The sequence below is a fragment of the Malurus melanocephalus genome, unplaced genomic scaffold, assembly GCF_030028575.1.
Source record: "Malurus melanocephalus ecotype Western Australia unplaced genomic scaffold, MMel_1.1 scaffold_235, whole genome shotgun sequence".
Taxonomy (NCBI): Eukaryota; Metazoa; Chordata; class Aves; order Passeriformes; family Maluridae; genus Malurus; species Malurus melanocephalus.
In genome coordinates, this window is record NW_026623467.1 from 922,273 (window position 1) to 949,300 (window position 27,028).

Genomic DNA, 27,028 nt, shown 5'->3' on the forward strand with positions numbered 1-27,028 from the left:
TTTAACAATACCTTTTCCTTCTTGCAGGTGGTGGAAAAAGATGTGGACCCAGAAACAACTCTTCTAACTTACCTACGAAGAAAATGTATCCAGTGTCAGAAGGAAYTGCAAAAAGCTTTAAATGTCTACAGCATTCCATAATTGTTTACTGTTCTGTCACTTGTGTATAGGGCAGAGCTTTTGCACAGAGTATGAGAAGGAGTGCTTTGCATTATCTTTGGTATTTCTTGCTGGCATTATCGGTATTTCTTGCTGGCAAAGATTACAGCTGCTATTCCAGGCTTAAACAATAACAATTTTTGAATAATATACTTTAATTATTTATAAATACTTTAAAGGAAAAACTTGTAATTTCTCAAAATGATAGTATGATGAAAAGGAAGCAACGAGATGGCAATAAAATTGAAGGAAATGTAAGTTTGTTCTGCATRAATTGTAAAGAATTTTCTGGCTGGAACATCACAGCCACTTGAGATCCTGGCTGTGTCATCCAATGATCTGGATGTTGCTGACTAGCTAATATCCTATAATTTGTTAATTCTGTTATCAGATGGCCCAGGGAGGCAAGCTCAGAGACAGCGGCACTGTGGGCATGTTTACACAAAGCAGATGCAAATGGTCACGTTTCACCCCTGTTTGAAACTGCTCAGCATGTGAGTCAGAACAGCTTCAGGRGCTGGGTAGCTATTACTGTGATGACCAGGCTGGCTGTACCAGGTCTGGTTCTGTAGGTAGTGTCACTYGRTGTTTTCTGAGTTTTTGTCTGGCCATCTGGGTGTGTACATCTGCCAACCTGTTCACAGCTGTGTTGGTGTGTCCCTGCCATGCTGCCACGKTCCATTTGTCTGGGAGCTGAAGGAATTACAGGAACATGAATCACACTCCTCTTTGAGGTTTCCAGCAGARCTATCAACAGGTCAATTTATCTGAATAAACCTTAGATGGATAAAGGTCAAGAGGAAATAAAAGTGGTGTGACTCTTGTGCCTAGGTGTGCCTGTCCTAYCACTAGAACTTTTATGTGTAAGCTTGTTGATATCTAATGCAAATTGCTTTGCAAAGAGAGAATCTGAGCTCTTCAAAACCTACTGATCTTCTACATGAGCATTCTGGTGAACTTTGTCAATGTCTGGTTGGGGTCAGACAAATACTTTGAGAAACTTGTTTTATTGAGGCATAAATTGCATGTTGTGTCATGTGTCATGCACTGTTGTCAAGGGAAATATTACATGGCACAGGAAAGCTGTACTTCTGCTCAAGCAGGCACACAATTGGATGAAAAGCAGATGTGGCATTAAGGATATGGTTTAATTGTGGACGTGGCGGCATTATTTATGGTTGGACTAGGTGATCTTAAAGGTCTTTTCAGCCCAAATGATTCTATGATTTCTATGGTTMTCTAGAAAAGGTCAGTTCCATAATCTTTGCAGTGAAGTTGAGGATGAATTGAGTTCCCTGTATCATAATGCCTGTTGCTTTGCCAAAGGCCTAAGCTGATTATCTTGACTCAATGTGTCCATTGCCAATGAAATCAGGAGGTTTTTACCCTACTAGAAGCCTCTCAACATTGGTCAATCCTCTTTGCAATAAATAAATGTCTAATTACTTTCTAACGAGTGAGGGAACTAAGCAGAAGTGACTCAAGGAATCCTCTCCTGAGCTCCCTTTGCAGCACATTTGACATAATTCCTGATTGTAAAGCCCAGACATGAGCTCTGATGGAGGAATCTGCTGAGGGCAGGCCATGTGCTCTRTGAGCTCAAAGGTGTCTGTGAAGCAGTTCTGTGCATCTCCACCATCTGTGGCTCTCAATGTCTCCCTTCTATGGTTTTGTGGGACCCAGGCTCCTGTGGAGTGTGCTTGGCTGGTTTTGCCCCTAACAATTAACAAGCCATCATTAATGAGGTGGTCAGACCCTGACTTTTGAGACACAGGTATTTCATGATGCAGCTCCCAGTCAGTGCTAAACCTTGTAACTTGTAGCCCTGAGTGCCTGTCCTGCTTGGCAGCTTCTGTGTGGCAGGAGTCACCAGGTGGAGGAAAAAGTCAAGCACCAGCAGTGAGAGGTGCTGAAGGAGATGTCACAAAGTGGCTCAGGGATGTGGCTGCATGCCTGAACTGTTCCTGCTCTGCAATTACTGAGTGCTTTATCTCCCTTATGGCATTTCCTTTTCTGAGTAATGGAAAGTAGAAACTGTTCAGAAGTTGTTCTGAAAAAAAAGAGTTCAGAATATTTTTTTTGCTTGTTTCTAAGAGTCTGTGGGAGCATGGGCTGCCTCCTTTTGAGGGCTTTGGGTGTTTGTCTCAATACTGACATGCCAGCTTWGAAACTTTGGTTATGTTAAATTATTAAGCAGAAGAAATGAGTGCTTTGTTTCCAGCAAGAACTTGTTGCTCAGCTTTGACTGAAGACTTGAGCAGGTTTCTGCCAACACTTTTAGTGTTTTCCTTAATTCCTGTTCTCTCAGTGGGTCTGTGTGGAACCAAACTGGGCTGTGGAGAAGGTGGATGTGGTGCTTGCACTGTTATGATATCCAAGTATGATCCCTTTCGGAAGAAAATCCTGTATCCTTTGCATTCTGAACKCTGCAACTGAGAAATAAAATGGGGACAGACCCAGGTTCTTGACATACCAGACATCGTACTATTTTTTTAAAAAAGTTATGTAATGAATGTTTCTGCCAAAACATAATTTTTCACTTTTAGAACATAAACTCAGAAGGCTAAGATAAGAAAATATTTTTCCTAAAGTATTTCACAATGCTGATAGGGAACTATTTCTTTGTGCTCTGTAATAGCTAATGTAACTTTTTCCTGTGATAATCCAAATAATGATTACTGTGATAAAATCTTTATTTTGTATTATGACAATCTTGTTTGTGCATGCCAGCAGACATTAATTTTTTTCTCTACTTGTATTGTAACCTTCAGAATTATTTCCTGAGACAACATTTCCTTCTGTTTTCACTTTAAATTAATTGAAAGGTGAAGCAACAGAATCAAATMAAAAGGGGAATGCAGAGAAAAGATGAAACAGAGAGACAGCTCCCAGCTTAGTTGTACTGTGGGGAATAGCAAGCTCTGAAGTCTTTAATATATTTGGGATAATGCTTGGAGATACTTTAACTTGGATCATCTAACTGAAAGGTTCTGCTTAATAGCATAGCCATGAATAGGATATTTTTAGGGTCATTATTCTGTCTTGATAGAAATGAGATAAAATACTAGTTCTTACAAGAGTTTTGGCAACATTATTCTCTTTTACCTTCAGTTTAGACTTTTTCCCTGTGATTACTATTTAGATATAGCTTTCTAGGTAAAGCTATATATAGCTTTATAGCTTTCTAGGTATAGCTTTCTAGGCTGAGAACTTCAGGCCCTCATACAGTTGGCCAGCTGTACAACATCTTGATATTTGTAGTCTGCMCCTATAAATTATTTATGTGGGTTCTGTAGCTTAACATGTAACAAGGATGTTTGAAGTTGATATTTCTGGGTGAAATCCTATGGTGTATGCCCAGTTCAAACTTCAAATGAAGTTCAGATGATTGKATGCTGTAGGATTTGGCTCGTAACTAATACTTGTATCACATCTATTTAAGTGTTCCTATTGTGTCCACTGCTGTAGCTTCTGAGTACTTTTCAGTGCTCCTGTTTGTTTTTTCCTTTGCTGAGCAGCACTGTCAAATGAAACGACCTTAATGTACTGTTTTAGCCACTATACTGCCAATGCTTGTCTCTTCCCTGTCTGTGCCCTGCATCATGTGGCTGTAACCACTGTCGAAGGCATAGGAAACACAAAATCCAGGCTGCACCCAGCCCAGGTAAGCCATTAATACTGGTAACTCTAAATCCTCTAAGCATGTTTTCTCATGCTAATTAAACCTATTACAGGGCACTGGGATCACAATGCTAAATGGAATGGCTAAGTGACAGAATCAAACTCCTGGGACAATGCTGCAGCTCTGTTCTGCCCCTAACAAGCTGACCTGGTGTTATCCTGGCTGAATTGCAAATGGTTTTGTTCTAGGACCACGTGGCAGTGTTTGGTCCACATCCTGGCTGGGAAGGCTGATATTATGGGGAAAGCCAGTATAATGGCCTGCAGCTAGGAAATCTGAGATAGGTTTGGGCTCTCCTATGGCCTTCCACGAATKACCTTGGTTTCTTATCCTGCATAGTTAGGAACCTTCCCTGCAGTGGTGAAGGTTTGGTTCAGAGATATTTCTGGACTCCCAGTCTACTCATGGTGAGGAGGAGAGGCAGGAACGTGCAGCCTTGCTCTTCCAGCAAGCTGTGACAATGCAGCCTTGCCTCAGCTTTGTCAGAGACCCTGCTCCCTTAAGGTAAACTGTGATTCATCCCAGTTTGCACAGTGGGTAGGACTTGTGCCAGTATCTGAGGCAGTAAACAACAAAGYGAAAAATAAGTTAGATGTGCATGAATGGATGTCAGCCAGTCTGACCTTTGTTTATTTGTCTTCTTTTCCCTCCCCCTGCCTAAAGATTATGACAACTGTGTTTTGAAATTCAACCTCAGGTCTAGGCAAGTAGCCCCAACCTTCCCAGGGTGGTAAATCTACAGAACTCCTGATCCTCGCCRGAGACTTCTAGTGGCCTTCAGACACATTTTGAGTTCAAAGCCTTGGTGCAAACTTTTCAGGCTGCTCTCTTCTTTGAAATCTGTCTCAGATTAATTGACCATTTTATCAGAGAATGTCTGATGCTAATCTTAGCTCCTCTGTGAYACTGGGTTTTGCTTTTAACAGAAACATCACAGAAACAAGCACAACAATGAATTCACCTTGATATTATGGGCTAATGGTGGTTTTTACTTTCTCTCAGGAGAGAATAGCAAAAAGTCACGGGTCCCAATGTGGCTTTTGCACTCCAGGCATTGTCATGTCCATGTACACATTGCTCAGGAACAACCCTGAGCCCCACATGGAGGACATCGAAGACGCTTTCCAAGGTAAAACTCAAAACCCTGCYGGGGTGCAACCTGTTCTGGCCTTTATTACATCTGCTGCACCTGGTGGGATGGAGGTGCACCGTTATTTAATGTATTTTGTTTAAAATAGCTGATTGTTGTGAGGTTAAGAAGCAGCTTTTCCAACAGGAGACCACCAGGTGCTATGAAGTGAACAAAAATGGCATGTGTAAGATCTCACAGAAGAACCTCATAGTTCATAAGAAGGGGAAAGTGGAATTAGCACCTCATTAATCTTGACTCCAGAACAAAAGGTGGCCTGTCCCTGAAGGGCTTAAAAGAGTGTCCTTGTTTATTCATTRCTATCACAAGAACCTGCAGAAGTGACAGAGAACATGTGGGCCAGGCAACCTCAAGACCAAGACAGCAGCATACAATTACATACAATTAAATACAATTACATACAATTACATACAACTGTGTAAATCCTGTGAGAGGATGCTGCCATTGCAGGGTAGAATCATTTCTGTGCTTCCAGCAGTGATCCCAGAGGAATGATGATGCAGGAGAAAGCAATCTCTCTGTAATTTGGGAGACAGACTAGTTGGTATACTGATAAGACTCACACAGTTGAGATAAATGAATGCTGAATAGGACAGATTGAATTTGTTCCAAGTAAATTTCAATTTAAATTTCAACAAAAARGGATGGTAGCATTGTTGCAAGGTTACTAATGAAATTTTCCTCCTCCCAGTTTTTCATTAGCTATATCAAGATTTGACAAGCTTTTGTGAGARATAATGAAATGTTCTAAAAGAAGAGAAGTTTTTTAGCCAAATGACACCAAATCCTTTTGCTCTGATACTGCAGGGAACTTGTGTCGGTGTACAGGCTACAGACCCATTCTCGAAGGATACAGGACATTTGCTAAAGTAAGTAGCTTCAGATCTTGTTTTAAAAAACCTGGAAGGCTGGCTGTGCTTGTTACCAAAACACAACATGAGCCCAAATAAGAGGAGGGAAATACATAGGCTACAAAAACCTATCTCCAACTCTTGACCTCTTTTTATGTGATGCATGCACTAATAATTCAGAAAGACCAATTCCTTCACTCACTCCACTTGCTGGGACACTTTAATAAGGTTCAAACCTWCCTTTTTGGATCACAGATAATCAGACTTTTTTGTAACTCTTTTCTGTAAGTCTCAGAAAAAGTCTCAGACTCTGCATAATACAGCTTGCAGGTGRTCCCTGATGTGGACAAAGTGTAAAGGTATGGTGCACTGACAGGGCATGCTGGGGAGGAATCTGGTGAGCAATTTGCTTTCTTGCAAGATCAGCTGCACAGTGGGAATAGCTCTGGAAAGAAGTTGAAGTCACTTTGTATAGCTCTTGCCCAGAATTCTTCTGCTGGTTTGGGGGAGGTATGAAACTGGGCCATAAATTTTCTCTAATCCCTTGTGCCTGAAAGACTGCTGGAGGTTGTGAAGAAGAGTAGATCATAATGTACTTCAGTGATTACCAGCCACTTATGGGGCTACACTGGTCTTAAATATCAAAAGGAAGGAATTTACAATCATGCCCATTAATTWAATTTTATTATCCAGAATTACAACCAACAAAAGAGAATGCAAACAGGAACGAGATCCATYACAAATGATTGATAAACCCAGTTGATAAAGTCTACCTGGATTTCCAACAAGCTTTCCACAGTGTCTCACCAAAGGTTTTTAAAGACAATATGGGTTAAGGTGGAAGACCTCTGTACGGATGAAAGATTGGTTAAAAGACAGGAAATGGCAAGTAGGAGAAAATGGTGTACTTTTACAGTGTAGGGAGGTCACTGTTGTGGAGTTCTGCTGGGGCCTGTGGTTGGAAGCAAGGCTGTTGCAGCTATCCCTACATGTGGTGGAAAAGAGTGGCAGTAGGGACTGAGAAAATCAGTTCWCAGATATCAAGTTAGTCTAGGTAGTGAAGGCAGGAATTGACTTGGATGAATTTCTGAAGGACTTTATGAACCKGAGAGACTGGAGAATAGAATGGGATACGAAATTCAGGGCAAATAAATGCAAAGCAATTTATGGAGTGAAAGGCAGTCATTTCACCTTTAAAAGGTTGGCTGTGAACAGACAGGTTTCCATGCAGGAAGATGATCTTGRGGGTCTGGGAGAAAGTTCCATGGAAACAGGGGCTCAGTGCTCACTGGCAGTGAGAACAACACTTCAAAGCGTAGAGAACAAAACAGAAAACACTACCATGGCTCTTCCTACACTTGACTGCTCTRTGCAGTTCTTCTCCAGCTCTGTTAGTCATCTCTTACAGGGTATAGCAGAATAAGAGAAGATTCAGAGAAATGGAACAAGGATCATATGTGTGGTAACCTGATTTTCATACAGGGAAGTATTGAGTGCACTTCAGCCTGAAAAAGAGATGCCAGGGAGAGGAGGAGACTACACGGCACATACAGTAGTTTCTGTTGACCTCTGATAGAGATCTACAAAATTGTAATTGGCAGGTGAAATGTGAACAGGCATYTGTTATTTCCTGCCTCTCCCAGTAAATGCATTTTGAGAAATGGAGTCAGATTGAAAATGAAGGCAGATTGGGTCTGCCTGGTAGTAGAGTACTGGTTTGTACTCTACMTACATATATTATAGTGTATGTGCTTGTTCCTTTCAGTCTGCCCTGGGTATCTCCTCACAGCTCCAKAGACACTGATTGAATGGWCAGAATAGATCCAAACCAGAGCAARAGGTTTATCMGTAGAGTGGGCACAACACTGCAAGATAYTGCCTTCCCTTGGCAAGAGAAACACCTGCTTGCTTGGCACCTTACATCTCCCGCTTGTGCTTTGGGTATAATTAATGTGGGATCAATGTCTCTCAAAAGGGAATCCAGCCTACTTCATTTCCTTAGAATCTGCASATTTTTTTCAGAACAGTTTTTATTCCCGCAGGACATGAATTGCTGTGGCAGAGTTGCCAATGGCACCGGATGCTGTCGTGGTGGGAAGGAAAATGGCATGGTAAGCAGAATGTTAAAACTCATAACCTCAATTTTCAAAATGGTAGTACAGCTTGATGTATTACCTCCCTGGCTCTGCTGTGGAGCAGATAGTCAGAGCTCTCTGAGCCATTTTCAGTGTCTGTCTCTTGGAAAATGCTGGGACTGTGTGTGTCGTGGTCAGCATCAATGGCCATCATGACATGCACTGCAAGGTGCACCACKTCTGTGAAAYAGCATGGTGACAACTGCAGGCAATSTGTCACCAGCTGCTGGTACATTGAAGGGATACATCCTTCTGTGAAAACAGATCTAAATTCCCCAGTATGATCTTTCCCAAACTTTGCCATCCAATGATGAATGATTTCCTCTCTGTTCAAAACCACACCATTAAAACTTTTTAGAATATCTAGAGGAGAAAAAGGTAATCACATTTTATGTACCAGTTTAGGTACCAAAAAAAATGAAGGAATGGAAAGAAGACATTTGTGCACAAGGTAGTGTAAGTGTAAAATGAATTTAGGAAATAAAGAATATAATAAAACTAATTACCACAAATTTCCAGTGAATTTCTGTGTGTTCTTTGCTAGGAAGAATCCAGCGTTATGTGGAATACTCCAGCAATTAAGACTGCTTGGAGCCCTTTCATTCAAGTGGTCTATTAATGAAAAATAATACTGCAAATTTCTGGAATCCAGGGATTGCTAAAAGGGGATGACTATATTCTGTAAAAGTTGCAATGTTCTGACTTGTTTAAAATAGCTGAAGAGTGCTTGTTTCTTCTTTAGAATGGGGGCTGCTGTGGAGGAAAAGCGAATGGTCTGGGCTGCTGCATGAATGGAAAAGAAGACAGTGTGGTAAGGTGCCTCTCAACTATTAGATTTTTCTTTATTTCTAATGTTTTAATGTCTTAGGTATGGCTTGTTGTATGCCCAAGCCCAGTGCTTTAATTTAAGCAATATTTATGCAAAGCAGTTTAGACTAATTTGTATTTTATGGTTAGAAGAGCATACCTCAGAAAAGGTATCTTTGGCCTAATTTAACATGCCAATGTGAAAGGGATGTCACTTTTGATTGACAAAAATGTATTGGTGTGTCCGGGGTTGGGATTTCTGACCAGACATGCTTTGGAATCAGAAAACTGTGACTGAAGAACCTTAAATGCAGGATCAGGTGGTATCATTTTGCTGTGTTCGCCATTCTTTTCTCTATGAAATAGTAACAGGGATTTGAGTAGAAAGAGGAACAAGTTATGGTTGCATGTGGAGAGTTTTATCCTCTGTCAATAGCCATTTGCATTTTCTCTTACACAGACAATGACATCCTCCAGCCTGTTCAATTCTTCTGAGTTCCAGCCTCTGGATCCCACACAGGAGCCAATCTTCCCACCAGAGTTAATGGTAAGTTCATTCAAAAAGTAATAATAGTGATTTCCTGGCTTTGTTGTTCTGTACAAGGTTTGAATGACTCTGTCCTGAGGAAATGGCAGGGCAAAGGATGGCTGCTAATAAAAGAAAATGCATGGGCATGAATCCTTCCCTGTTTTATAAAACAGAATCTGTTTCAGACAGGGTGGTTTTAAAGAAATATGCAGGCCAGGTGCCTGCTCCAGCTGTCTGGCTTTCCTCTCTGGTTCTCACCATATGTGTCTTGTGCCTTCCCTTACAGTCACAGCCTACCCAGGGATGGAACAGTTGCTGAAATCCAAATGTCARTTTACTAGGTCAGATGTGAACTTCTACATCAAATACAGATATATCTCAGCTTGTCTCCCTGTGCTCCCTTTATAGTGTAGGAAGAAAAGTAGGAGCTGCAGGATGTAGCTGAGTATGTGTCTCAAATAGTTGACTTTTCAAAAAACTTCCCTCGCCATAGCAGGAGTAAAAGTTGGCTGGCACACAATGACATTAAAATTTAGGTGAGATTAGCTTCTTTCTGTGTTACATTTTCCTGTCTTTTTTGGGGATCCTTCCCCCTAAGCAATGTGTTCCAAACAGGAATCCAACCTATGAYGCATTTACAGCTTCCTTCACATTTAACAAACAGCTGAAATTCAGTGATTAATTCTGCTGCTATACCCAGCCTAAATGTGTAATGTCACAGCATGAGTAGGTWCTCTTAGACCATAGCACCAGATAAATTCAGCTTGGGATAGTGTTCCTCTGTTTCTTCTCCAAGATGTTTTCCTGCCCAAGGGTTGATCTCATGTTTTCTTCAGTCACTGGATGAAGCAGTTAAAAAGGTAATCAGAACCTGGTCGACCAGGTAATTGCAATTCATCAGTGCTAAAGATTGGCATTTTTGGATTGAGATGAGAATGGAAAACCCATTGAAGCAGCTGAAGCCATGTCATCTGCCAGAACTTGCTCAGATGGAGCTTGCTGGCACAGATCTTGCTAGGGAGATGTGGCAGCAGGATGCACCTGGCAGTATCAGGAAGGGAGAACTTTTGTCAGCATGAGGAACACTTTGATCAGTGCTAGCAGAAGGATGGGGAATGGCAAACTGCCAATAACAATGTGGGTATCCCAGCCACCTGTCAGTAACTTGGCTGAGATGGAGCCCAGCGTGGCACAGGCATGGGCAGYGTGCGAGCAGGGATTCTTGGCTCAGGATCTGAGCTTTATGTGAATTCCCTTCTGCAGACTCAGAGTAACAAACAGCAGAGGCAGATGTGCTTCAAAGGCGAGCGTGTGATGTGGATCCAGCCTACAACTCTCAAGGAACTGGTGGCTCTCAAATCCCAGTACCCCMATGCCAAACTCGTTGTGGGGAACACCGAAGTGGGTAAGACGAAGAGCTGATGCTCATTATGAGCAGCTGGAAAACTCTATTAAGTATTTTGTCAGAACAGTGCAAATGTAAACCTCCTTCATGTCCTTGCTTAAAACAACCTATTTAATTTTCAGGTTGTATGTAGGAACAGATTTTCTTCTCAGGTAGTCACTCACTCAGTGAGTGTTTTTCCCCATGTRTTTGCTGTGTTGGGTGAAAGAAATGCTAATCTACATCTCTGAGCCTTTGTATTATTTTGTGGAATTTTGAGAAGAGGGKAGTGACACAGCACAAAATGTCCCCATAATTGAATTAATTCAGTTGTGAAAGCTACATTTTGAAGGACTTTTTGAGAGTGAGCAAACTCTCAAGACTTGATATCTTACTGCTTTCTCACACCAGATAGATACTTCTGCAAACATAAATTCTTTCCTGAAGGACTRTGTACGACAGTAGCTAGGTTACACAAGTACCAAACAGTATCTTTAATGTTAGYGTAAGTCTGAAAAAGAGTCTCTAAAACTTCCCTATGAGAATTCTGATATTAGAAAACAGCTTTTATATCTGTGCCTTYACACAATCTGTGTAACAGATGGTTGATGAACTACCTCTTTAATAGGCATGCTGCCATTTCATTGGGAAGCACCTAACTTCGATTCCCTGTCACCTGTGTGTAACTGAAGGACACTTACTTTTCCTTAAGGTATTGAGATGAGGTTAAAGAACCTGCTGTATCCRGTGATAATAGCACCAGCATGGATCCCTGAAATGAATGCTGTTCAGCACACTGAAACAGGTGAGCAAAAAAAGAGGCAGAACACCTGCAAGGTGAGTGAGGACTCCATGGATTAATAAAAAAGGTGTGAAGGAAAATCCCCAGATTAAAGATTGCTTTCTGTATGCATTATAACTTCCCCATGCAGGAAATCAAATAAGTGATGTAAAAAAATGTGAGCTGGACTTTTTTAGCCTTGCGAAAAGGAGGCTCAGAGGTGACCTTACCACTTTCTACAATTACCTGAAAGGAGGCTGTAGCAAGGTGGGAATCAGTCACTCCTCCCATGTGTAATAAGCGACAGGACAAGAGACAACTGCCTCAAGCTGTGCCAGGGGATGTTCAGATTGACATCAGGAAGAATTTCTTCACTGAAAGCATGGTTTAGCATTGAAATGGGCTGCCTGAGGAGTGGTGGAGTCACCAGCCCTGGAAGTGTTCAAGAAATGACTGGATGTAGCTTTTAGTGCTATGGTTTAGCTGACATGGTGGTGTTCAGGCAGAAGCTGGAYTCAGTGATCTTGGAGGTCTTTTCCAACCTCAACAATTCTACAACTACATTACCTTAAGCTTTGTGGTGGAAACAGCCCAACCTTACAAACAGAAGTACTTAGGACAATGAATTGCATGTGGCCTGGATGTCTGGTAGGATATTTAGTGTAGAAACTGGAAAGGAGTTGTAGTTCACTTCTGAAAGAACAAACTAATACCTATAGGAAGCCAATATTGTTAATAAAACTGATGCAGAAGRGTGGTGAGTTACTGTCTCAGCACCAGCATGAGCTGTAATTTAGAGGTGAATTTTGTTCTGAGCATGTGATGTTTACATGCAATTCATTCTTAATAGTCTGGTGTAACTGAAGGTCTAATTAAACTCGGTGGCATCTAAGCTTTGCAGACACATTTGTAACCCCTGTTCTTCAGCATTTTGCAGAACAACAATTCCTTTCCTTTGTTTGTTTACAGGGATCACCATTGGCGCTGCCTGTACCCTGAAATCGGTAGAGGAGGTGATGAGAAAAGCAGTGGCAGACCTTCTTCCATACAAAACAGAGGTTTTCCAGGCTGTCCTGGAACAGCTGCGGTGGTTTGCAGGGCCACAGATCAGGAATGTTGCTGTAAGTGGCTCAGGAGCACCAGGGACTGCTGCTGAAAGCTCAGTCTGAGGAGCTGCCCTGCCTGATGCAATGTTGGTGTGCCCTGTGCTTCTCACATGAGAATGTTTGCGAACCTCAGGAAAGAAACGAGCGCACAAAAATCAACCCCAGAAACTGGTGGGGTCTCACATGTCGTGTGTGCTGCACTGATGTCACCCATGCAGCAAGCAAGGGAAACATGGCACTTGTCCAGGTCTTCCATTGCTGTTATCACCAAGTGGGGGAAACTGTAGTGAGATTTGACTAATTTAATAAAAAAATGTATTTAGAGTGCTGGACAAATGTCAAAAAAGCAGGTGTGTATATTATTGCCAAGACAATTAGGGCAGTCACAGTGTTAATATATCAGATTGGCAAGTTTTCCTGTAGTTTTAAAGAGGAAAGCGTGTTCAAACTCCGTGGACTCTAAGAAAAAAAAAATCAAGCAAGCAGTTAAACCAACCTACCAAACAAGAACTTTTGTTCCACTTAATACTGTACCATACATTTGTATTGGAGCCAAAAACCTTGAGTTTCTGATTGTTAGTGAAAAGACACTTTATAATTTCATGGATGTTTCCTTATTGACAATTCAGTSATTGAACTTTGGCATTGTTGTCATTGTTTGAACATCACAGTAGTTTTGATGCAAAAACAAAATACTGCTGTAAATCTGTTTCAGGCCAACATTAATATTGTCTGGGACAGCAACTGATTTTGTAGAGTTTAATTAACTTTTCCCACTTAATTAAAGCCTTAAAATTGCTTAGAATTTAGTATTTATCTATTCYCTTATTTTCACTCCAGGCTATTGGTGGGAACATAATGACAGCAAGCCCAATTTCTGACTTAAATCCTGTGTTAATGGCAAGTGGGAGCAAACTGACTTTGGTATCAAAAGGTGAGTTACTCACATTTCCCTGTGGTACTGAGGGGAGTGGAATAGTCAGCAGTCCTCTGCCATGGGCTCTTAGGTCAGGCCAGAACCTGAAAGTAGAAATTAACACTGTTAGTCTCACTGTTTTCACCCTTTTTGAGCCTAAAGTCCTAAAGCTAGGCCTAAGGTTGGTTTTCTAAAGAGTTTTGAGCTTCTGTGCCAGTTTGGAACTCTGGTTCAGTGCATGTACTTACAGATATGTGCTTTTGAAGAGCTGCTTGAAGATCTGTATCAATGAAAAATAATGGGCATAGATCAGTCTCTGTCACTATCATACTTTGACCCATCTGATTTATTCAGATAAAGACTGAAGTTGGTTTCGTTTTTCTGTGAAGAAAGCCAAGCATCTCAGTTTTTAATTATTTTCAGGAATAATTTTTTAAAAATAGGATCCTTGAAGTAAGTGGACTGTCTGGTCAGTGAACTGAGTGCTGGTTTGTGTGCAGGCCATGGAAAGGAGAAAAAGGGGGATATCATTATTGTTGGAAACTGGCTCACMTGGAAGCTCAGCTTTAATTAAAGGAAGAGAGGGGTCTGTTTGATCAGTTCCTGTGCAAAGAAAATTTAATATCTAGGCAGAAGCTGTCATAKATGCCATAAATACCAAAGTTAATCTGAGAAAGTTCTTCCTGAATTGGTGATAGAGGGTGGAAAATGGAAATCAGATATCATATCAAAAGTGATTTATTCAGGTTGAAGGCTTTTTCACACATACTGTTGCCATTCTTTCTTTATTGACCATTGATGTCTCTCTGCTCTACAGAGGGCAAAAGGACTGTCACGATGGATGAGAAGTTTTTCACCGGCTACAGAAAGACAATAGTTAAGCCTGAAGAAATACTTCTCTCTGTTGAAATACCCTACAGCAAGAAGGTAAGCTTGTAGGAAAAAAAAACTTCATCATTTGTGGAGTTAAAATGCTGTTATTTGAGTGTTATTTCAAAGTGAGGCATCTTTTTCCTGACTGACCCTCAAATGCTTATGCAGTCCCTAATGGACTAGAAGGCAAATGAATTATTGGGAGAAAATCTAGCAGCACACTGGTTTTGACAGGCAAGGAGAGCAGGGCTCTATGATGAAGTATGGTAAGCCAAATAATTTTTCTAATGCAAGAAAGAGAAATTTTACTTTATTGTCTGAAGCTTTTTCAATGCATTTTGTAACAATGAAAAGTGTCAAAGWAATGTCCCCAGAGGTATAAATTCTGCTTGAAGAATAGTACAGAAAAGATTTTAGCAGTTCCTGGCATACAGTGAAGGTAAGGTTCCCAAGGTTCCTGCTTAATTTTTGTTAGCTGAAATGGGAAAAGAAATGGGGAAATGTCTGTGTGGATAAAAGGAAAACTCAGTTTCTGCATTCTTGTCTTGCAAGATGTAAACCACAAGGACTGACTATTAGGGCATTTTGGCCACGTGGACTTGCAACTTCRAATAAGGCTGCTAAACTTGCTTAAAACAAAACAATGAATGCTTCTCTGCTGTAGCAGCACAAACCATAACAGATTCAGAGTGTCTAAGAAGTAAAACTCTTCTTTTTCCTTTAGGGTTGAAAAGATCAAATGACAATTTTATGCTTGTGAAGGTATTTGCCTTCTTAGGGCTTGTGGCCCCAAGTCATATGATGCAAGGATTTGCAGTATAGTAACACATTTTCTTTATAAATGGAAAACACTGATTTACTTGAAATGCCACTGTGTTGGGGGATAGAACTAATAAAACAGACAGAAATAATCAGTTCTCTCTTTTTTTTTTTTTTTCCTGTGTAACTATTAGGGGAAAAAAATTAGTTTATTTGTAGTGGTTTTCCWTCTGTTTCTGAGTGATCCTCCTTTGGTCTTGGGATAAAAGCCAGATTTTAACCAAGATGAGAAACATTGAGGTTGCAAGTGGCAAATACCATATTCTTCCATCCATATGACAGTCATATGACAATTTCACAAAGCAAACAAATGTCTACAACTTGGGCAGTGGCTTCRTCTCTAGATTTCATGCAGCTCATTGATCTGAAAAACKAAGACAACTTTTGAACTTTCAGCTYCATGGTTTCTTGGCTGATCTTTGCTCACAAGTAGGGAGTCTGAAGTTCTTCAGGGCATGTCTGAAGGTGTGGCACGTGGCCCGCAAAGTTTTCTGCAACTGTGATTTCCTCATGAATGAAAGCAGGGCTTTTCAGCACACATCTAGATGAACTGAAAATTCTGTCTTTGTTTGAAACTGATGTAATGTCTTGCATTCACRTAACTTGTCACACCAAGGATAAGACTGGGCAAACAGAAAGAATGAACGTGATCTGTTGTTTACCGAGAGACTCGGGCAGGCATGGCAGCTGATGTGATGGTTAACTTACCTACACTCCTAGTGAGGAAAGGTCAGGAGTGCCTTTCCTCCCACAGGACTCTGAATCAAGAAAATWAAGGTGTCTTGTGAGGAGTAAAGGCAAATATTGTCCTCTTGGTGAGASTATGTTATTGGAAATCTCTTAAGTATGCAGTATGAGAGGAGGCTGCTTTTTCTCCTCTTTGAAAGCTAATTGTTTTAACAAGCGAAGTGCCAGAATGTACTCACTTGAAAAACGCTATTGATGCTCCTCTGCTGTTATCTACTGGCTGCTGAGTAATTACTTGAATTCAGGAGATGAAGAACACCCTCCAGTTATATCTCCTGTAACAAGTCCTTGATGCACAAAAGGGGCCACTTGTGAAACTGTTCTCATTGTCAACAGAAGAGAGATTGTGGTACACAATAATGAAATAATTGCTGTCCACTTCAGATTRGAAGTAATTAATGGAGCAGACTGCTGTGTCTGTGGAGTCACTTGGCTAAGCTATTAGAGAAGAAACTTGTCAGGAAGCTCTCCAGAGGGGCAGTGCAAAGACATCAGATCTGATTCCTCTCCTRGTCTGCAGGGTGCCTGCAGAGCAATTTGTCCTAACCTGCAGTACAGGGTTAGGACAGGCAAGAGGACTGACCATACTGTGACTCCAGGCTGACAGCACTATGTGGTGTATCCTGTTAGAATGTTAATCTTACATTTACTGCCTCTCTCCATAGGAGAGCTGCTGAGCTTTGTGAGCTGTAGTTGCTGGTGTATTTACAAGAATTTCCTCGCTCTGTGGAGGCCAGGATAGTAACTGAGAATTGTTTTTGTAGTATCAGATTGAAACTGCCTTTTATTAACTACTTCAGTCTACTCTAGAACTGAGAAACATTTGTGATTATTGATTTCAGTTCTTGCAGAGTTCAAAGACATCTGAGGTCAAGTCATTTAGGATATGAGTTTTACTGATTAGTCCTCCAGCTTAGCAGCCTGAGAGTGAAAAATACTTGCTGAGAAACTGTAATTTTGTTTAGATACAATCTGTCTTGGTTCTTCCTGTTGAGATATGGAAAAAYGTGACACGTGAGAGCAGATCTCTGTCAAAGCTTGTTTCTTGCGCAGTCCTAGGCTGGGTAATCACTGAGCTGATACATTAGAATTAATCATTGAATGATGTAAAAGCAAACAGCACTGCCTGAACAAACATGTCCTGCTCAGCCCTGCACAATGAATCAAACAGATACAGTTCCCTGTGTTCATGTAGAGATAGGTTAAYAGCTTGTCCACGTTTATACTCTAAAGCATGCCAGGGTACAGAATAAATAAATATTTTCCTGTCTTCTAGGGTGAATACTTCTCAGCTTTCAAGCAGGCTTCCCGTCGGGAGGATGACATTGCTATTGTGACCTGTGGGATGAGAGTCCAGTTCCAAGATGGCACAAGCCGAGTGGAGGAGATAAAACTCAGCTATGGAGGAATGGCTCCTACAACTGTCCTGGCAGTAAAAACTTGCAAGGAACTCACTGGCAGGTAGGAATTTTTCTGTGATAAAAGGTCTGTCTAATGCAACTGTGATCATTTTTACAGGAGCAGTTTAAATATCCTAAATCCTCTCTAAAAGTACATTAGAGGAGAAAGGGGAGGATGTTTAGCTATGCTTCTGCAGCAGTGTGTTTTGTGTGATGCTTTGCTTCCTCCAGTATTCCTTACCCTCAAAGATCCATGTCATTCTTGCATTCAGAGCTATTTTCTTGCCAAATTAATTCATGTGTTGAAGTGGACAGAAGTTAGGTGTGTGCATGATCTACAAAACTGGGTTAATTTCAAATTGTCCTGAAAACTGGCCTTTTAAAATGTAATAACTTTGCCACATCTTTAGGAAAGGTAACATGAGCTCAAGATGACAGCAAAGCACACACATGAGCCATGAAGACGGAACTGATGGCTGTTGCTTGAGAGCTCGTGGGARCAGCAGGAAGCTGTGTSAGGGGAGGTTTAGGTTGGMTATCAGGAATTGTTTTTTYACCCAGARGGTGGTTRKGCACTGGAACAGGCTCCCCAGGGCAGTGGTYACAGCACCAAGCCTGACAAAGTTCAAGAAGGGTTTGGAAAATGCTCTCAGGGACATAGTATGGCTCTTGGGGTGTTCTGAGCAAGGCCAGGAGCCRGACTCAATGATCCACATGGGTCCMTTCCAWCTCAGGGTATTCCATGATTGYATGTCAATGGAGTTAGTCTGTCCTGGTGAATTTAGGTGTGAACAAGGGCTCTATGTCCCATTTGTTCCCTTGCAGAGACTGGAACGAGAAGCTGCTGCAGGATGCCTGCCGCTTACTGTCGGCTGAGATGGAGCTGTCTCCTTCTGCTCCTGGTGGGATGGTGGATTTCCGACGTACYCTCACCCTCAGCTTCTTCTTCAAGTTCTACCTGACAGTCCTTCAGAAGCTGAGCAAGAGTGGCACTGTGAGTGCTCCTTGGGAAGGCAGATTTGGGGAAGGAGAACCTCTTTGTGCTGCCTTGGTGGGGAAGGTGTGGGGAGGGTTCAGATTTGAGCAGAGTAATACCTGATAACAAAATCCATGCTGTAATAACTGCCAGAGTTACTCTACTTCTTGCATAACAGTGACTTGTGTATCTTCCCACTTGCTTCCTCATGGCATCCCCACCTTGYTGTGGGAGGGTGTTGCTCTGTGGGTTCACAGGATGATTCCTGGATTTCTCCCATTTGCTGCATCACAAGTGCTCTTATGGTCTGTGGTTATTCTTGGCACAGAGCCTGAGCCTTGTTGGCCTTTAACTCAGTGAATTATGATTACTTAAAGTGGAAGATGGAGAATGGAAAACATCCTGGACTACCAGGGAATGTGAGAAAGGAATTGGAAGGGAAGGTGATTTTCTTTAATATGTCTCTGGCAGAAAACTATGTGTGARCCCGTCCCTTCAAACTACATCAGTGCTACAGAGCTGTTTCACAAAGATCCCATTGCAAATGCCCAGCTCTTCCAAGTAAGTTGCAACTTTTACAAGTAAGTAGCAGTGTCAGCATGGCATAGACCCAGGCTTYTCAGTAGCTCAAACTGTGCTTCTTCTCTTCTTGTCTCCATGAGTAGGGTCATCACATAAACTTATATAAAGCCATGTGTGAAGCTTGTATTTGGTTCTCAGTCCTTTCCTCCCTTTAGGATACTGTTCTTTTCTGTCATTGCCCAAGACTGTTGCTGACATGTAAAATTTCATAACAATTGCTTTTCCTCCTGTAGCCAGCTCCATATTCAAACTGAATTTCCCCTTCTGCTTTCTCCAGTTATAATTTGCCTTTCTTGGCATCTTTCAGTCTTCAGATCCTGGTTGTACCTTCTTTCTTATTTCTCTGTTAGTGGCCTATCTTCTTCAACTTTGGTAGTAGAATACAGCTTCAGGATGTGATCCTTCTTATGCAAACTGKTGAATCCAACCCTTCTCTTCCACAGCAATTTCTAAACCCAAATCCCTGTCACTYCCTTCCCTATAGGTCCCCTCTGTGTAGCCTCATCTTGTGGCATGTTGTTTACCCTCCTTTCCCCCAGGACTGAGCCCCCATCCCATTCCCTGGAATGTCTCCCTGTGCCTTTTGCTCTCCCACCAATGCTTCCATCCCCTGCCAGCCACGCCAGCAGTAGTGAGCCATGTGTTTTACTGCAGGAAGTGCCCAAGGGGCAGGCAGTGGAAGATATGGTGGGCCGGCCTCTGGTGCACGTTTCAGCAGCCAAACAAGCCAGTGGAGAAGCTGTGTACTGTGATGACATCCCTCACTACGAGAACGAGCTGTACCTCACGCTGGTCACCAGCACCAAGGCCCACGCTAAGATCCTGTGAGTTTCAGGTGCTGGAAGCATCCGGTGCCTGGTGGCTTAGAAAACATCAATCTGTCAAAGTGTGGGTGAGGGAAGGGTTTTTGCTTAGGTGGGAACTCCAGTTCCTTGCACATTGTTACACGGAGGCGAGCTGTGTGTGTTACAGCTGCCTTGCAAGTCTGTGTCAGTGGGAATATGAGGGAATTGACACCAAACTCTGGGCTTTGCTGAAGCACAGAAACTCTCGGCACAGGCAGACTTTTTGTATTTCCCATCTTTTATACTCAGGCATACAGGATTAAAAAGGAGCAGGGTAGGAGAGCGTCACAATGGCTGAGATGTCATTTTAAACACTAACCAGAGCATGCAGCTTGAAGATTCTCTTTTTATCTGCTTGAAAAATTAAGTTGTAAAATGCCCTTCTGCCAGCACTCCTGCTGGTGAGTCAGCAGCATGCACTGRATTTTGCCTTGCATGGTGCTTGCCTGCACTGGCTGTGATCAAACCCTCTGCACAARGGTAATTTGTGAGTTGGCTTCAGCTACGAAATGTAGCCCTGTTTGTGCTTGGCTGTAGCAACAGGTCAGTATTTGGAAGTGCAGCTGTCTCAGAAAACATCTTGTCCATCCAGAGCATGACTGGTACCTAATTTCTAACAACAGTGAATAACCAACTCCGAAATCTAATCCTGGCAGGTAGCACCACCTGCATTCTCATACGAATTTTAGTGATGTCATATTGCAGGACTGGCTGCCCCCACAAACCCTAATTCTGTTTACATGGTGGKGACTCTGCAGGCTCTCATCTGCCCTCAGCTGCTTTGACGTGGGACACTGTGTTACATGGGCTCGTGTCATCCTCACCAGCCTTGCCATGTGCTGTTCATTCCTTAGGCAACACTTCCTGCCCAGTTAGGCTTCCTGCCCAGAGGCTCCCATTGTGGCACGGGCAGCACGGTGCTCATGGATGCACAGATATAACAGTTGACTCCCAGGTTATGAAAGAAACTGCTCTGTCATCATAGTTAATTTTTAGGTGATGCAACATGCTATGCAGACACTTCAGTGTGGTTACTGCTACCAGGGCAGATGGGGAGATAGGAAAAGCATCACATCCATGCCTGTGACCACAACATGCAGTGTTTTTTAGAAGCTGCTGCACACATTCTCTTGCATTTGTGTTGTGTACACATATGTCAGGCTGGRAGCYTGMMATATTCTGTAGAGGAAGTAGAATAWTGTCTAATYAGGGGACAAAAGTAACTCAACCCATSACTTTGGCAGTCAAAATATTCTGAAAACTTCCACTTCATCTGAGTCAGATTTTGAGCACCAAATGTAAATCAGAYATCACCTACCTCTGCATTTGTAACTAAGGGAAACTGGCAGGGGATTGTTTCTGAGGTACTACTGCAGAAGTATGGRAAAGACAACTTTTCAAAGAAAAATAGCTTTGTCTGCAGTTCCTGCTGTCTGAAAACTCACGTGGCAAAGTTGACTCATACATTTAATGTCTTTTTTTTAAAAATATGTGGCTCACTGGGATGCTTTAACAGCTGCTTTCAGGTACAGGYTATATCAAAGATTCAGAAATCTAAACAAGTTCCTGAAAAAATTGCAGCAATTTACAGAAGGCAATAAATCATTCAGTCAGCAAAATCAAAGCCACAGCTTTTCTATTTGCAACTTTTCTCTGTAATGCCAATGTAAAGAATATTGCAAAAGGAGCCTGAAAGTATTTTGTAACATATTTTTTCCTAAGTTCTTCATAGAAAAATGAAATTATATTGCTCTTTTTTAGTTGTTTTGTCTCTGAGTTTTAAATCTATATATGACTCAAGCTGACTACCATTTTGGTTAGATACCTCTTTTGCTGATTACCAAAGAAAGCCTTTCATGAAGCTTTTTTGTCTTTTTGAGCATAATTTCTTTTGCATCTCCTCAAAAACCCTGAAACTTCCTTGTGATTGATCCTCAGCAATTTCTCCCTGACTCACCCATGGCAGATGATAYGTGTCTGCACTAAAATTTCATGTTTAGCACAAGACAGGAGGAATCTTGCCTTCATGGAATCATGGCAGCTAAGAAGACATGGAGGCACAGCATCACTCACACCAATTGTCACCAAAGGATCTTTAGTACACATGGCAATTGGATCAAGTTCAGATATGTCTTAGGGAGAAGATGTATGATATAGTCCAAAGAAGGAGACTGGTGATCAGTCTCACAGTCAGGATTAACATTATCATATAGATCTAAATGATTTTAGTGTAATATGTAATCCTTTCTGCCTTGGTGTCACATAATATTCATGTGGCATAGCCAAACTTGAGGGAATCAGGCCTGATTTTGTATTGGAATGTCATAATCGCTGACACACAGAAAAAAAAAAAAAAAGAAATAACACTATCTCTTTTCCTTTCCTTAGTTCTGTAGATGTATCTGAAGCTCAGAGTGTTCCTGGGTTTGTGTGTTTTGTCTCTGCCAAGGACGTTCCTGGCAGTAACATCACTGGCATCGCTAATGATGAGACTGTCTTTGCTGAGGATGTGGTACGTGGTTAAAAATAGCTTTTTTCAATCATGCTGCTCAGGAGATAGCATTTCTCATATTGTCCAGTCAAGTCCTCTGTCTTATACAGAATTCATTCCAGCTGCACTGGAGTTAATAGAAATCTTGGTGCCAAATTCAATAAAGCCCAAGTGCCTTTGCCCCATGCCCCTCTCCTCTGTGTTATCGCCACGATTCTTCTCTAAGCTGCAGCCCCCTGGGACAGGCTCACTCACTCAGTTGCTGTCCAAATTTGCTGTGATTACTTTCCCTGGGCTGGTTTTAGACTACTCTGAACAAAAAGACGGAAAGCTGCATAAAAGGAATAGATAAAGAAAATTATCACGAGTCTCCCATTACTGCATGCATGCACCCCAAATGACRGTGAGTCCTAATCTCGCTTGTAGGTCACCTGTGTGGGTCATATCATCGGGGCAGTCCTTGCAGACACACAAGAACATTCCAAAAGAGCAGCTAAAGCYGTGAAGATTAAGTATGAAGAGCTTAAACCTATTGTGACAATTCAGGTAAGGTGGCTCAGTTCTGCATCTGCAGTTGGCTTGGGACCTCTGATGTCTGGGTCTGTTCTCACACATGTGGTGCCTTAACCCCACGTTTGGTTTGTCTTTGTGGGTGCAACAGGATATSGATAGAAAGAATAATTTGTGTATTTAAATATAAAGAAGGTACATCTTTGATGCCCTACTGATTTAGAATACATTAACTTGTTCTGTGCTACTTAAAGCTGAAACAAATAAGCCAAGCTCRGGGAGATAATTGTGCTCAGCACAAATTTGTTTAAATGAACAAGGTTACTGTGAATTACGTTCTTACCCACTGAGGCTAGCTTTTAATATTTTAATATTAAAACCTGCTGGCTTCATCAGTATCCATTCACTYTTCATTCTTTCATTTATAACAAGCAATAATAAAGTGTGAAAATGTCTTTTCTAGCTCTGCATTGCACTGCTTCTCTGAGATTTCTGCAGACCAYTTGTCAGGTTTCTAAAGCTGATCAAATTAATTTTCAGGAGTTCATTCCCCACTGTGAACTGTATGGACACAGTCATTAAGTGGCTTTTCTCAAAGCTGAAGAAATTCATGTCAACAATGTGTGATCATTTCATGGTTTTTTTATTTTTGAACTAGAAAATTTGTTGACAAGATTTTCTTATGAAACAGCAAAACCAAATTATAATAGCTACATAGTATTCATATCTAGAAAAAAGGGGGGAAAAGCATGAAGCCATTCTTAGTGGATAAATTAGAACCATGGGATTCTAATTAAATACTTTTAATAGTCAATATTTCATACCATGTATTTGGAAATGTGAATTGCATTCATGCAAATACATAGAGTCTGTGCCCTGTCTCGTACAGATATTGGTACTGTCATCTGAGGACAGAGATTCTGTTTTTTTTGTATGATTTGTGGATTCACAAACAATGTGAGAACTTTGCCTTTTCTGAGGCTTCTAGTTGTTTATTCAATCAGGGAACAGAGAGTGGTGCCAAAAATGTGCTGATTTTTTTTTTTTTTTTGTTTTTGTTGTTTAATCATTCTGTGGGGTTTTTTCATAACGGAAAGCTTCAGTTTTGACAAAAGGAAAATGCCTTTGTAAAACTTCCCTTACAAAGATGACTATATATTAGCTCAGAAGTGAARTATTTCTGCACTTTTTATCTTATCTGAGAGATTTAGTTTTCTCTTTCTGTCTCCTTTTCTTGATTTTTTTTTTCTTCTTATTTTCTTTTCTCCCACCTTCTGGGCCACAGACAAGATTTAATATAAGTTTTAAGTTATAATCCTGGTGCCTACCAGCCTTGAGGTTTTGGGTCCACAATGTAAAATGAGTCACAAGGAGTACCTTAAGATGGTCCAATTATGGTGTTTGTTGGGAAATTGCTTTGTTGCCAAAAGTTATTTTATACTGCTTTTAGTCCAGTCATTTGGCTGTTACCACAGTTAGTGTCTGATACGTTCTTTTTATCTTGGATATTTCTTCTTCAGTCAGAGAAAGCTCTGATTTCATTGCACTTACACAAAAATTTCATTGTGTCATTCTGTTTCCTAGGAAGCTATTGAGAAACAATCCTTCTTTAAGGATATAAAGAGGATTAATAAGGGAGATGTGAAGAAAGGATTTGAAGAATCTGATCACATTTTGGAAGGTGAGAATAAGCATTAATAATTCTTTAAAAATAGGATACTTTGTGACAAAAGAAGTCAAGCTATCGGCCTCCTTTTTGTGTGTATGATATTGTAAGGCTTGCAGAAGTAAATTCATTTCATATAAAGTTTCAGTCTGATGTACACATAGCTCATGCAAGATTTTATTTCAAATGGACCTGGATGTTCCCAGCTGTGCCCCCAGAAAACACTCTTTTCCAATGAAAGGATACATTTTTCTTGAGTAATTTTTTTTTTTTTTTAATTAAATGATTTGACATAGGGGATTTTCCCTATCCAGGCATAGTCTGGTTTAAATCTTACAGATAGCCAATTTCCTTTAATCTGGTGTATGACTGTAGCTTAGGAAAATGGGACACAAAGAACAGATCAGGGCCATGACKGAGAAAGGAGGTTGATTCTGACATTTGTGTGTAGCATGACTGGAATTTGTACCTCAGCACTGCCAGGCAAGATGACCTGGGGAAGAGCCACATGCAGTGATAGAGAATTGATTCCCCCTTAGATCATCTTAAGCCATTTTGGGTTTCTATTTTTGTTCTCCCGTTTCAAAGACTATAACCTTGTATTTTATCTACWCTGCTAGACTAGATTTATTTTTATCCTTATCTCAGTGGTGTTATTGAGGCAGTCTTGAAAGGCACCAAGCACTGCTTCTTAAGGGATGCTGGATCAATGGCATGGTGTGCAAGATTATTTTTGAAACGCCAGCCACTTGTGTTTTGGAATGAAGATTCCTAGAAAGTGGAATGGAAGCATGTCTGGATTTTTTTGTTGTGTTTTGTTGTTTTGGTTTGAGTTTATTTTTTGTTGTTTATTAAACCAGAATTGTTTATTGAACCAGAATTGTCAGTTTTAGAGCTAGTGATATTCAGTGCTGGGCAAAGCAAAGGGTGGTCAGTTAACACATGTACAAAAGGCAGTAGGTTGAAGACACCATGTGATTGGAGGCACCTTATAACACCAGGGACGTCCTTTCTGGGGCATTTCTTCTCCATTTTCTAGGAGAGATGTACCTTGGTGGTCAGGAGCATTTCTACCTGGAAACTCATTGTACTCTGGCTGTGCCAAAGGGAGAAGATGGTGAGATGGAACTCTTTGTGTCGACCCAAAACCCAATGAAGACACAGGTACTGTCTCATTAAGCTGCGGCCTAAAAGGCATTTGTTTCTCGGTTTCAGATGTGATGAATGGTTGTTTCACAGTTGCCCTTATTTTATTCTTCAATTAATAAAACACCTAGGCTTAGAGTTGAGTATGGGATTTAAAGTCTATATCCATCCTTCTGGAATCCTGAATCTCCTTCCAGGTGACAGAAATGTTTCTGTTGTCAACACATCTTTGTCAAGAGGAATTACATGCTTAGCACTTTCTGGAGAGGGTCCCAGCTGCTCAGCAGACATGGTGCTTGAATGACACATCAGAGAGATGGTGTAACCACTGGCTGTGCACCAACTCTCCCATTCCATGAGACAGGCTACTGGCACCATGAGGTGTCCTTGGCCTGTTTGCTGGCTCACCAAGACTGTCCAAAGGTCTCTCAATACATTGAGAGTGGTATGGACGTCAAGCCCTGTGTTAAATGAGACCTGTGTCTTGGTAATCTCATCTCATGTCAGTCTTTTCCTGAATGTGGCCCTGTGTGCTGCAGCACTGTGCCTTTTCCCCACCAGAGATTAAATGCTGGGTTTATTGGCTCCAGTTGCATCAAATCCAATGGCATCAAATGCAGTATTTGCACTGTTGAAATGTTTCAGGAAGGCAATGTGTTGGTATCTAGTTCCCACCACCAGCTGAGCTCCCTACATGTTCTGCTGTTTTGRTTTTCTTTAGGAGTTTGCTGCTAATGCACTGGGAGTGCCTTCCAATCGGGTTGTGGTTCGAGTGAAAAGAATGGGAGGAGGATTTGGAGGAAAAGAGACTAGGAGTACTATTTTGACATCTGTAGTGGCTGTTGCAGCCTTCAAGTAAGTTTGGGTRTGGGGAACAGGGATTTTTTCCTTCAGGCTGACCTGGGCTGCCTCTTTCTGGAGCGTCATTTGCACTGCAGCACTTCCAGTACTCTTCATGTCTTGTTACTGTACAACTTACAGCAAGCTTGGAATTTCCCAAAGAGGTGTCTGATGGGTTCAGCTGGAAGTTGGGATTGAACCTGCCCAGAGGGGCTCTTTATGTGGGAATGCCAGCTTTTAATAGGAAAGGGGAAAAAACCTCCTTACTCTTYATTCCTTTGGTGCTCTCTGAAAACTCTTGTATCTCAAATTATTTGCCTCTCCCCCTGCCTTCACTCCAAACCATTTCAAAATCCAGCACCTACCATTATTTCATTTATTATTTCATTTAATAAAGGTATGAGAATCCCTTCCTTGTTCAAAACTCTACTACACGGTCTTGCACTACTATTGGTCTGCTTTTCCGCAAACTCCCTCTTCAGATTTTTGTCTAGGAAGGGTGGCAGGCCTTGGAACCCACACTTTTCAAACCCCTAAAAGCTCAGGGAATGAACCTAGGCTGTAACCAATTGTGAAGAGCTGATTGGAAACGTGCTTCTTGTTTCTGGAGTTTTGATGTGGGCTCACATTTAA

The 27,028-nt window shown here is 41.4% G+C and overlaps 1 protein-coding gene across 2 annotated transcripts in view; it reads left to right on the forward strand.

The window, feature by feature from the left end:
- Positions 1-27,028, forward strand: part of XDH (xanthine dehydrogenase) — a 48,411-nt gene that overhangs the window by 7,936 nt on the left and 13,447 nt on the right. For both annotated transcript variants that reach the window (XM_057374899.1, XM_057374900.1), the window contains exons 2-23: positions 28-85; positions 2,468-2,564; positions 3,715-3,823; positions 4,844-4,970; positions 5,799-5,860; positions 7,885-7,953; positions 8,720-8,788; positions 9,245-9,331; positions 10,577-10,718; positions 11,410-11,502; positions 12,448-12,599; positions 13,425-13,518; positions 14,318-14,427; positions 17,216-17,400; positions 18,165-18,333; positions 18,787-18,876; positions 19,552-19,721; positions 22,131-22,254; positions 22,660-22,779; positions 24,328-24,424; positions 25,449-25,573; positions 26,277-26,410. In XM_057374899.1, the coding sequence (XP_057230882.1) occupies positions 28-85; positions 2,468-2,564; positions 3,715-3,823; positions 4,844-4,970; positions 5,799-5,860; positions 7,885-7,953; positions 8,720-8,788; positions 9,245-9,331; positions 10,577-10,718; positions 11,410-11,502; positions 12,448-12,599; positions 13,425-13,518; positions 14,318-14,427; positions 17,216-17,400; positions 18,165-18,333; positions 18,787-18,876; positions 19,552-19,721; positions 22,131-22,254; positions 22,660-22,779; positions 24,328-24,424; positions 25,449-25,573; positions 26,277-26,410 (2,483 nt within the window). The remainder of the gene's footprint in view (positions 1-27; positions 86-2,467; positions 2,565-3,714; positions 3,824-4,843; positions 4,971-5,798; positions 5,861-7,884; positions 7,954-8,719; positions 8,789-9,244; positions 9,332-10,576; positions 10,719-11,409; positions 11,503-12,447; positions 12,600-13,424; positions 13,519-14,317; positions 14,428-17,215; positions 17,401-18,164; positions 18,334-18,786; positions 18,877-19,551; positions 19,722-22,130; positions 22,255-22,659; positions 22,780-24,327; positions 24,425-25,448; positions 25,574-26,276; positions 26,411-27,028) is intronic.